Source organism: Ciona robusta, chromosome 1 (assembly GCF_009617815.1).
Source record: "Ciona robusta chromosome 1, ASM961781v2".
NCBI classification, from domain to species: domain Eukaryota; kingdom Metazoa; phylum Chordata; class Ascidiacea; order Phlebobranchia; family Cionidae; genus Ciona; species Ciona robusta.
Window position 1 is genome coordinate 7,748,384 of NC_143235.1, and position 12,925 is coordinate 7,761,308.

The 12,925-nt window shown below is 32.2% G+C and overlaps 2 protein-coding genes across 2 annotated transcripts; both read right to left on the reverse strand.

The window, feature by feature from the left end:
* Positions 1-543: 543 nt before the first annotated feature.
* Positions 544-9,245, reverse strand: LOC149742474 (uncharacterized). Its single transcript, XM_089890197.1, has 17 exons — positions 9,104-9,245; positions 8,757-8,944; positions 8,564-8,668; positions 8,158-8,217; positions 7,986-8,097; positions 7,484-7,614; positions 6,945-7,083; positions 6,672-6,748; positions 4,902-5,058; positions 4,565-4,641; positions 3,154-3,240; positions 2,851-2,923; positions 2,629-2,714; positions 2,369-2,435; positions 2,088-2,161; positions 1,043-1,532; positions 544-744 (listed from the first exon to the last, which is right to left on the reverse strand). Exons 1-17 carry the CDS (start codon positions 9,150-9,152, stop codon positions 602-604), a joined length of 2,115 nt encoding a protein of 704 aa, XP_089746323.1. The 5' UTR covers positions 9,153-9,245; the 3' UTR covers positions 544-601.
* On the reverse strand, positions 9,207-12,254 carry LOC149742475 (COP9 signalosome complex subunit 7a-like). Its single transcript, XM_089890208.1, has 7 exons — positions 11,953-12,254; positions 11,545-11,709; positions 11,036-11,160; positions 10,614-10,691; positions 10,326-10,431; positions 9,840-9,979; positions 9,207-9,468 (listed from the first exon to the last, which is right to left on the reverse strand). The coding sequence occupies exons 1-7, from the start codon at positions 12,139-12,141 to the stop codon at positions 9,420-9,422; spliced, it is 852 nt and encodes a 283-aa protein (XP_089746334.1). The 5' UTR covers positions 12,142-12,254; the 3' UTR covers positions 9,207-9,419.
* Between the last annotated feature and the right edge of the window lie 671 nt (positions 12,255-12,925).

The window sequence follows — 12,925 nt, forward strand, 5'->3', positions numbered from 1 at the left end:
ATTAAATGTTAGAAAGCAAACAGCAATTTGGCAAAGTGGTTAGAGCAGGTTCGTCACTGCTACCTTTGTGGGGTATGTCTCCTTGGGCAAGACACTTAACGCCCAAATGGACTAATGGCTTGTCCAAATTATTATCCTTATCCTACATAAAAAAGGGGAAAATAATCACCCACAAAGTAACATACATGGTAACTCGTAAGCTGGCACGAGGTGTTAAACCCAAACAACTGTCGTTTGTTCAGTCACACGAGGATAAGGCAAATAACATTACACTGAACTTACGCCAACACAAATACATTTTGCTGGACGCTTGCGAAAACACGTTATGTGTTATGTCAATAGTTCGTGTTACGAGAAGCATAATAAATATCAACACCAATTCTGTTATGGTGAAATATTTGACACTTTAGCATTTTCCTACTGGTTACAAAAACTTACCGTGAGCTTACAGATGTCTTATATTTAAATAACACCATCTTGCTATGTTAGTTAACGTGGTATTAAATAAAAAAAATGTTTAAACAACTAAAAAACACACTTGAAGACAAGGAAAATTGATGTGTATTCACGATCAGTAAGTCATAATATTCAGCTATTATAATTATTGAGTCACATGATGGCGCTGCCGAGATGAACTAGAAATTGGTAGTTTAACCGTGATCTTCGATTTTGATGTTGAAGAGGGAAGTCTTTGACCTTTGGCATGTAAACCTCTCTTTTTCACAACTTTTGATAAACTCTTGTCTAAAAAAAACACAGATTTACGATATAAAATGATTAACAAAAATAATTCGTTTGTTGTCAGGTTTTTATTTAGAACAGTGGTGGTTGAAGATTAAAGGTAGCACCATCCCGCAATGCTAAGATTGTCTGCATCAAATATATTGTAAAGTAATATTTTTCCACTTAAAAAGGGGAAGCCAATTAATTTAAGAAACATTAAATCTCAAAATATAAGGTGTATAAACATGGAAAAAAGAATAAAAAATCTAGCAATTCTAAAACTAAATGTCCAGTAGTAAATTGCTCTACTTTATCTTACCAGTATCTAACTTGATTTGTTGGTCTGTTGTTACTGGAGTCGTTAACATTGATGATGTCACAGAATTTTGATTTGTAAAAGTTAATATAGGGTTGGTTGGTTGATTGCACAAGAACGTGGTGGTGGCTTGATGGAAGTTCACATCGCATTGTGAATTTATTTGTGAAACATCCTGTATCATGTCCGAGATTAAACGACTGCCTGTTGCACACGAGGTGGTGCTAGAGTTCAAGTCGATAGAAATATCATTTCCAGTCGAAATTTCGCCGGAGGGTTGCGTGTGCAAGATTAAGTTGCCCACAAGAGGGAGTTCTACATCTGGACCTTTGCTGCCACCAAGTGGTGTAGTGAGCACTGATGACGTGAGAGCATTTACGATGCTTTCCTGATCAACGGAGCATTGTGATTGGTCAGGTTCGTTTACAACTTGCACGAGGTAGTTTGTACCATCGATCACTAATGTTGCCACTGAATACTGGTCTTCTTCAACCTTAATAATGTATAACAATATATTGAATTGATAAATTGTAAGAACAGCTTTATTGCATAATCTGTGATTGTTGGATCTCTATGACTCACAATTTGAACAACCCACTGGTGTCTACTGGGTTCAAGAACTTACTGCAAAGTGTCTTACCCCAGCACCATGGCATAGTGTTTAACACACCTGCTTTTAACACAGATGTTAATGTTTCAAGGTTCATGGCTGCTACTATCGTGAACATATGTGTGCTTTGGCAAGACACTTTACATCAATTGATTAAACCTTGTGGGTATCAAAGGGTTCTTTAAATTGTCAGTCATATTGTCTGAAAAATTGTCAGTTATACAGAAAATAAATGTAAGCAGGCACAAAGTGTTTGAAAAAAACATGTTTTTTCTCGCCATGTAATGATAAAGCAGAGTACATTTACATCATTTATACACAGAATCAAACATATTCACAATAGGCATGACATTAAAAAACATTAATTGTCAAAGACAGGATTGCCACATACTTATAACATATGTCATATATGGTGAAGGTATATGTATATTGAAATACCTGTTTATTTATATCTTGATTTTCAGTTGAATAATTGACCCAAATATCTGAGTTAAATGAACTTGTTGCAGCTTCTACAATAATAAAAGTATAACAACTATTAGTTAGATAACTTTTCAATTAAGATAAGAAAAATCAAAATTATTAAAACAAGAAAGAAAAGGAAGTTAGCAAAACAACAACAGTCATAAAAAACAAGCTATTGGTAAAAACTAAAGAAAAGTGTTCGTTAAACCAAACGTCCATACATAGTTTTACACATAAAAATGGAAAAAGCTTACCAGATATCCCAGCATTAGATGAAATATCCACAGCTACATTATCGGGGTCTTCACTTATGAAAAGCTCCTACAATATTATGAGGTATACAGATATGTAAACTGGGGAATGTAACATATGAATGCAGAATACCAAAGTTAAAATATAGGCAGTATTTGATCACGCTATTTATAAATTCCAAATATTTTTTTTTTAAATGAAGTCATAGTTTGATTACTTCATATATCATGCTTGTGATATTTGACAATATTTTATGGTTTACCCCTTCGTCCTTTTTATTTGAAGCAAAATCCTGTAAAAACTGATTCGTTACTTTGTCCGAAGCTGCAGTAGCAAGTGTCACGTTATCTGGAGTTGAAGAATAATATTACAAGTTGGGTTGTATTGTAATAATATAACTTTTTTATGTTCATTTTCAAAATTAATTAATTCAGAAATATAATCCTTAAGACTTTTTAGTATAGGAGGTTGTAAAAAAACATACCATTCAAAGTGACAACTAGTTGCTGGTCACGGTTGGTATTATTCGATGACATCGTTGTAATGGAAGTTGGTAACTAGATATAAGGAAATTGTTCAGTTATGTTAGATAATTATTGAGAAATTAAATATAAACTCATTATAGTTACAAATGTCACCAAAATGTAGAGTTTACAATAAATATGCTGCAAACTGTAAACCAACGTAATTCAAAAGTTTGAAAAATTAAAATATTCAATGAAAATTTAATCATGAATTTTAACTTTGAACAAACAGGAACAGAAAATAGACAAACGTTTTATCAAACCTGTGACTGGGTTGGTGTTGATGGGTTTATTATGACGGGATTCTGTGTATTGTTCATTGGAAGAACAACCACTGATGCAACCGGCGACTGAAGAAATATTTAATATTAATATAAAATATATTTCTTAACAAATGGGTTTCATTCTTATAAATAATTGGTTTGATTTTATTTCAAAATTAACAGATGCTATTTAAAGCTAAAATATCTATTTAAACTAATATAACCTGGCAAAATGTCGAACTCCTTTACCAACGGATCATAGATATCGCCTTATACTACCATTAAGAGTTAAGACCTTATTATTAGTTACAATTTCAGGTATTCGAACCAAAGTTAGTATAGACCAAGTTAGGAAACGGATTGTAAAACAACGAGTCTTGTTATCCATTGTTGCGCGTCTATGACGTCATAGACGCCACCATTACGGAGCCCACGGCATAGCATTTTATCATTGCTGGGTGCTGTTTTTCGTTTAAATATTGCGATTTTTTAAAAACCAAGCACTTCTGCGCATAAAAATGGCTTTCTACTAATGTTATATCTTATCACAATAATAAACCTCACAAAAATAATCAACTTTTATTGAACACTCAATCGATTAAAGAGTAAAAAACAGAAAATATCAAGTTTACTAAGCAAAATCAAAAAAGAACATGTTTAAAATATAAAAATACAAACAAAAACGCATAACATTACCATAAACTGGTGTATCTAGCTGCAGTTTTGCATGTAAATTGCCGTGATTTTACTTTTTGGCTCACAAACTTAACACGTATACCCGGCAACGAAACTTAAGGTATCTGTGTAAAATTTGCCTAATATCGAAATGACATTGAGGAAAACATTACTGAGTTACTATTTTTGGTCCTCTGCTTGAATTAGTAAGCTACCTTTTCTGCGTTACGGGTCTTTATGAAATCGGAAAATGCGAACACCTTATCTGCTAGTACTTAAGCAGTTTGGAGCTGCATGTCCACTCAAGTTGGGTTATAAATGTAGTAAAGAATGGCTCTGTAGATTCGTAGGTATGATCATATACTATTATGTAAACTAAGCTGATTTCTGCTAGTTTTAATCGCCAACGTAAAGTACCCTGTTAAACCACACTGTACGCCGAAAACCAGTCAAAATATTAATTTACTTCACATTAATTCCTAGATTTAATATTATATAACAAGATTTATATTAGAAATTATATTTTAAATGATAAAACAACCGCTATACGTGTTTTCTAGCTTTGTATCGCTTACAAGAACTAAGTGAACACATGCCGACCATGCATTTGTATAGGCGATTTACGCTCTGTGGGCTCCGTAATGGCAGACACGAGCGCCGTTTCCTAACTTGGTCTATACTAACTTTGATTCGAACAACTTAATAATGTCAAAAAAATATATAAAGAAAATCTTACTTCTACTTTGTTATTAGCATTGTTCATGCTATCCATATGATCCATTCTTGTGTTTTCATAACCTTTTGCCGAACCTTCTATATTTTAGAAAATAGAAAGATATTTAAATAAAGTAAGCAACATAAAATATCTATAATGAGATGATCACACAACAGCGGAATTGTATAGAAAGTGGGAAATTGTTGATTTGTAAAATGCAAGATGTAGATTGCAGACTATAAATACACTATTACAAACTGTGTAATTATAATTTTGATAACTCCCAAAAGGCGATGTTCAAATTTGGGATTTAATTACAAATTACGAAACTAAAACCACAAGTATAGAAAATCTGAACCTTTTCCAATGTTGTTTGGAATTTGCACGAAATCTTCCTCAGTAACACCGGAGTCATCTTTGTGTACTTTACGTTTATGAATGACAAGTGTGCTGGTTTGTCTGTACAACTTACCACAGTAGTGACACGCATAAGGTTTCGCGATCGAATGAACAATCTACATAAAATAACAACTTCGTTTATTTTGTCATCACATAGATTTATTTTGCTTGTATGCACTCTTATAGTGTTTTTTTGCACATTAATGACACTTTTTGGAACGTTGTACACAAAATTTACTAAATGCAAACCTGCATAATTATACAAACAAAATACTTAATGCGAGCATTGCTGTTAAACTGACATACACAACCATTACATTTTTCCTTAAAAATGATGGTTCATCTTTTGATGTATGATACACCCGATTAAAATGAATTGATGTAAGTAAACAATAAACATACACTGTTGTAACTGAAGCAGAATTGTAAAAATACCCCTTTTTCAGTGATAATGTCACCGTCCGGATCGTCGAAAAACGTCAGGATTTTTTTAATAGAAATAAATCCTATATATATTAAAAAAAACTTTCTTACGTTTGGCCAACAATATACTCTTTGGTTTCTTAGTTCAGTATTTATTGACGACATAAACGTGCGCTCTATTTTAACCGTATTGGTTACCCTGCGAGAACACCGCGAATAGCTAAAATGATGGAAAGGTCCGTGCAAATATTTTTAAAAAATGCATTTTCCTAACACCCACTATACTAATTTTGACACAAATCATGTCACAAAAAACCTTTATGCGGTGAATTTAAAATGATATTACACTTTTTAAAACGACGTATCAAATTGGCAGAAACAACTGAAAAGTTTTACGTACGTTCATCGTGGATTAAAAATGTAACCATGATTACATCATAATGCCTTAGATAAATCCAGACATATTTTGAGCCAGCAACCAAGAATAGTTTAAACTTTGAATGCAGGTATATTGCGTTTATGTGAATTTTAATTGGTGCAAATATAAGAGCGAGGAGCGACGCTTAGTAAATTGGAACCAACGCAAATTGTAATATATTATCACAAAGTATCTTCCCGGCAGAGCTTGGACAGAAGCCAAAAACATCGTTCGTTGGCACCGCACGAGAACCAGAGTTTCATTACGTCATTTTTCACAAGAATAAATTCACAATGATTGCTTCGCTTGTTATGTGTTAAATTGTATGCTACCGCATGCGTCTTCCTTTATTTTCTACGCCGGCGCAGAGCGTAAAAATGTAACGCTCATACATGATGTTTCGATCTCGTGGTTCGTTGGGCAGTGGGCACATTCCTCCCAATTGTTACGTAATGAAACGTCATAGTTAATAGTTATGTTACAATAAGACGTAACAATTAAGCGCAAAATGACCAAATTGCAGCACAGCAATGTTTGTTACTCGATCGAATTCGTTAGCTGATAATTACGAACACGCGACGAACATAAAACATTAGATCGCAGCTTTAACAACCGTTTCTATGTGGTGATGGTTAGTAATACACTTTATAACAAGATTTGGTAGCTTGGGTGACAGACGCAGGTAAAACATATTACGTCCGGATTTTTAATAAAATTAAACGATCACCGTCCGGATTTACAACTTTTACAATCCTGAACTGAAGCATTATTTTTATCCAAATTTAAATTTATTCTTAACCTCAACGTACTTAGCCGGTAAGTAATTGCATATTGCTAAACAAATGTTTTATAAATAAAATCTGGAAAAAAAACTAAACCTATGTTCACCTGGTGTTTATAAAGTGAAGAATATTCAGTGAATTGTTTCTTGCAGTTTCCCACAGCGCAAACATATGGTTTCTCACCTGATTATTACATTATAAATATTGCAAATTCTGAAGAGATTAAATTTTTAAAAAGATTTTGGGCATTTTTAACAGGTTTGAGACATGATGCAATGTATCTGATAATAAATCTACAATGTAATTAATATATAATATATAGACAGAAGCATAATATTAGTAATAACATATTACTGTATTGAAATAAAGGAATTCCCACCTGTGTGAATTCGTGTATGATTCCTATAGTTAGTGATGTTTGAGAATGATTTCTTACAATCTTCGTAAGGGCAAGTATAAGGTCGTTCACCAGTGTGAGTTCGGATGTGAACTTTACAAATATTTGATGTTGTGAATGCCTGAAAATAAAACCACTGGATCATACAAAATTGGCGAAGTTAATTGCATGGACAAACTGCCTATGCTGGTATGTAAAGAAAACGCAGTTCATACACTCTATTATCATACAAAAAAAAAATTGCACCAAGTTACATAATCATGTGTAAGCTATTAGCTAGAACACAGATGTTGCAAAGCTTGTTTAACCAGATGCAACCTTATCTAGTTATTCCATTACTAGCATAACATTACATAACGAATTTTTGCCTTTTGAAACAGACAAAGGTTAACAGGACACCTGTGTTATAATTTGCTAAGTTATCTTAAAGCAGGCGATAATATATAAACAAATGAATGACAAAATATGCATTGATAACAAATAAAAAATAATTACTCCACATTAAGCAAAGGTATTGTTACCTTTTCACATCCTTCGAATGGACATTTGAACGGCTTCTCACCAGTATGTGTGCGAATATGTTTCTGAAGATCACCAGCAGTTTTGAAAGCTTTGGAGCACGAAGTGTGAGGGCATGGGTATGGCTTCTCTCCTATGTCACAAATGCAAATGTTTATGAATACAAAAAAAATGATTTAATTACATTTATAAAGGGAAAAAAATGTATATATAAAAACACTTTTTACCTTAAACTGAGCAGGCAGCTAATCGTCCAAATGTATCAAAGAAAATATTAAGAGCTAAAAAACTTAAAACCGCAAAATACCGGATGACTAATAACAAAATTAAGATATATATACATTTGCATACCACTGGTTTCTAAAAGAAATAATTAATTTACCTATAAGTCATTGCAGAACTTTTACAAGTTTCGCTGGGAACCTTATTATTCAGCTTGTTATGCAAAACTAACAAGTAAACGTACTTCAAACTATAGCCTATAAATGTTGAGTATGTAATTACCAGTGTGCACTCTATGGTGTGACTTTAGAGAGTAACTTGTCATAAAAACTTTTTCACAGTTTTTCCAATTGCATTTGTATGGCTTCTCACCAGTGTGGACTCTCTTATGAACCTTTAAATATACAAATCATGAAATTTTGTTATTTTATTGCTAATTTTAAGTTTATCTTACTTTTAAATGGTGAGCAGTGGTATATACTTTGTTGCAGGTACCGAAGTCGCACTTGAATACCTATAATAAAAAATAAAAGGATTTAAAAGTAAAAACACTGCAAAATAAAACCGGACCAGTGTATAATGTTTTTGTTTTGTTTCCACTTGCTATTTTTAAATGTAGCCCAATAAGCAATGGCAAAAAAAATGCCAAAACAGTACCAATGCCAAGCCTTGTACCCCAATCTGGTCTGACCTATCTACTTTATTATTCTGCATTTTATGATAAGTAAATCAATGACAACAACTAAAATTTATATCTTCAACATTAAATAAATATAGGCCAAACAAACAATTTAAAACATAGCCCCATGGTTTAGTAATAAATCTTAACACTATCGATTTAACGCAAACAGTCAAACAACCTTAGATTCTGTGCTACTTGATGAGACCCAGCTAACATCAGTAAGTTGCATGTCAACTTCTTCTTCTCCTTCAGTTTTGTTTTCCTCTGAAGTTTGCTCCACATCCTGTCATTAAGTTAGTAAACTAGGTTTATTTTAAAATAGTTTAAACATTTTTTTTATTCGAACTGAAATATTTAAAATAAAACCTTACATTCACTGTGTTTGCTTTCGTGTGATACAAATACGCTGTCGAACCATTTTCGAGTTGAATTGGTTGTCCAAGCTCTAAAGGATATGAATCTTTTGCTTGATGAAATATTAAAGCTGTGCTTCCATCATCCAACTGAACTTCTTGTCCATCTTGAAAGGACACGACAGATTCTCCAGACACTGATACATCTGGATATAAAACAACAATAAGTTAAACGCAAGTTGAATTATTTTGTGGTGAAAGCATAACTAATGAACTGTTTTTTTAGAGATTTCTTTTTTGCATATTTTCGATTTAATTGTTTACTATGAGCACCCAAACAAAAAAAATGCAAAACTCTCTCTTGCCTATTTGTAGTTCATCTCTCTCAAGATCAGGCTCCACAGCACAGTTCATTCTGCTGTGGGTAGTTTGGACAAATTTTAATTGCCTAATACACTATTAACAGCATCTAGTGAAAAAATGAATTTGAACTTCGATAAAGCAGAACGTACATTGTGATGTTATTTTGGAAAAGCGAAAAATTTTAAAATTTAACAAATTAAAATTGCGTAAATTATAGCATGAAGTATTTGAACATGAAAATAAATAAAGTAGCATCCTGTGTTATAAACACATTGCAAAAAGTAAGAACATTGAATGAATATTTTCAGTTAGAATTGTTCAAGAAGTATTCTTGGATGACCACAGTTTCATACCACTTCCTCTTAATCTGAAAAAACAAATCAAAAAGTTTTAAACAGTGAATATGTGGTGAAAATCGCAACTAACAGTATTTTGGTTGGATTCCATACAGTTTTGATTTTTTGTCATTGCATTCATTTACAAAACTCATAGACCTATTCAGAATATTTATTGTCTACATTAATTAGTGGGCCTACACATTACAACCAGTAAGACAAAAACATTTCAGCACTTAAACTGCACTTCGCAACCAATACAACGTTGGAAATCATAAAATAAAATGCATTTAAAACAGTAACATTTATAAATTAGCAAAGTGCAAATAAAATGCAAAAAATGCTCTTTTTTTCATTAGTAAAAAGTATAAAACAAAAAAAATATTATAAAAATTCAATTTACCCTTTTACTTTCGATTTTTTTGGTTTAACTTCAATCCCTGATGAAGGAGCAGGATGTGAGGAAGACAATCTTGTGTCGGATGTTGCAAGATCCATCTCATGCGAACTCGTCTTCTTTATCGTGGACATAATGTTTTCAACCTGTATCGCGGTGTAAAAATATATGAATCGTTTGAAATTGGAACAAGATACAGAGAAAGTGTGAAAGTGACCATTAGCACGCTTACAGCATAAAATACGATGTATTGTTGCTTGTTGGGTAAAAACTTTAAATATAAGTTTAACAAAAAAAATTAGGCTATACAAAATATTGAATTGGCATAAGTTGTTTTGAAAAGGGAATGAATTAAAAAATTAGTAAAAACAGTTAAAATACAAATAATAGTTGAATAATGACATGTCAACTCATGCCAAAGACACTTTCTTTATTTGCTGAACAGACTCAATAAGGAACAGACTTGAAAATTCACTAATTCCTGGTTCATACCTCAGTGTCTATTTTAGCTCTTCTAATCGCATCTTCCGATAAAAATGCATTTGCACTCGCAGTTTGCGTTTCAATGCTTCCAAGGATAGTTTCGCAACTTGAACACCTAAAAGACATAAGATTTACAATATAAATTTCCTTATTAACAAAATAACAAAGATAAGTTTAAGATACATTTAAAGAAGTAAAAATACTGGTTGTAAAAAATAGTTTTGTATTAAACTTTTGATAGAGTTTGATAAGAAACAGTTTTGATGCACAAGTTTATTTCTTTATTTTAATATTTACCAGTTGTTGAGTGTGTTAATAATAGAATCCATATCTTCTGTGCGAACATCTCTTCCCATTGCCCATTCCACCTCTAACCTTTAGTAAAACACAATTAGGATCTGGACACTTTAAAATAAGAATGATAAATATATAGATTTAATAAATGTTATTGCAAAAAAAAAAAATACTCATAAAGTGAATACTAAACACATATTTATGTAATTATGTTGTAGCATAGACGGCATTGCTTTTTAAAGTTTCTTATATGGTGACCTATAAACTATAAGTAATATTCCAATACTGTATAACTTAGGTTAACTCTATTAATTACAATAACCATTTATGTGTACTGCTACAATTAGAATACATTCCAATTCCAATTCCAACCAAACAGTACATCAATACAGTATCAACCATTATTTCCAAATACATATTATCACCTTGAGTTCTGCTGATCCAATCTTCCCTGTATAATATTTGCATATATTGCCGATATTAAGAGATCTTCTAAGTCGCGTATGTTGTTTAAATGCAATTCTTTCATTAATGATTCATATGATACATACTGGAAAATTAGAGAGGGCGTTAGTATTATGTCAAACAGACTATTTTAGAACCATTTTCGTACAACAAACAGACATTATATAAAAGATGAAAATACCCCTAATATTAGATAACACTGCTTAAAGAAACTTAATTAACAACTAGGCAAAGTAGTACAGCCTTAAAGCGCGAACCTATAAAATTTGAATTATATTTATATAGGTAGAGAAGCTCAAATGTAATTTAAAGGTACAACAAAAGTTTAAAAAAAGAAACAGCTTCTAAAAAGAATCATGTGAAAATAACCTGTAGAATTAAAAATAATCTGGCCGTGCACCTGCATTGTTGAACAACTCACAACACATCAATAGCAAATACTTAATATAAACTAATAGTTTCAAATCACCTTAGATTTTGCTGACAAAGCAACCACAGTTAATTGATGTAACTTCTTTTTCATGAGTGGAGTTAGAGGTGGTAAACCATATGCCTGATTTACATAATCTTGAAATGTCCCATATGTAAAAAGCTCAAGCAATTTTAAATGCTTGTTGTGTTCACTGTTTACCAACTAAATACAAAATATTCATTAATAAAAAAAGATTTACAAATACATCAAACAAACGACAAACCTACGGTTTTGCATTAATTTATTATGGTTTTATGCGGCAATATTGATTACATACAACTTAGGAATTGTCTTGAGTTTTTGTGGAAAAATCAAAATTTTGTGCAAAGGGAATTTCATGCAGTTACTTTTTAATCTGGTACGTATACCGAACAATAAACATAATATACAGCAAAACCTAAATACCTGTTGTATGCATTGTAATTCCAGCAATTCTCCAAAGACATAAACCCCAGGTGCTTCAAGTACTTGCTCAATTAGACTTTTTAAAGCAGCACCTTTCGCAGATTTTGCCAAAATGAGAAATGGGTCAAGGTGAACGTTTTTGTTTAAACACTCAGACTTGTTAGTCTTTTGAGTTACAATGTTATCCATTTAAACTTTGTATGTATTTGAAGCCTACTTTTCCATAAAATCAACACAAATTTTGCTATAATTAGACTCTGAAAAGTGAATATCATGTATGATGTATACAAACTACGTTACTTCTGTCGAAAAGAACACACACCACTAATCCAAGAAAGGCCAATTACTTTTCCGTCAGAGGGCGTTGAGTTAAATTGATATTTTTCTAAAAAAACACACACTTTTTACCGCTTTTTACAAAAGACTTCTCTAAAACACACATTTTTCGCACATTCAGTGAAAAAACTGTTGAAAGGTATGCTTATGTTTCTACGTTTGTGTTTTAAACTTGTGTACTTTCTAGTTGGGTTCCTACGTAAAAGTTCAAATTTATACCTCACTTGCGCAAGTTGAACATCGCACGATTAAACACGACTTCTAAACTGCGACCCCCAAATAAATGATCGACTCGCAAATGTTTTTAACACAAGCCATTAAATTGTGAAAACATAAGATTTTCTTAAACTACGTTATAGGGTTGTGAAGACCCCTATAACTACGTCTTGTTTAACAATATTCAGCGCGTTTGATGCTTTGAGTACAGATCACATTTGTGTCCAACCGTGTCATAAAGAACGGTATATAAGTTAGTTGTTAATATAGCCTATAGGCCTACTGACTCTGAGTTAAATCAGTTTATTCGCACCTTGCATTAAATTACAAGTTTGTCCGCCTAAAGTCTCAGGTAACAAGTTTTTTTGTATACACTCGGTAGGCTATTTACTGGATCAGTACTTTAAACGCGATGAATATA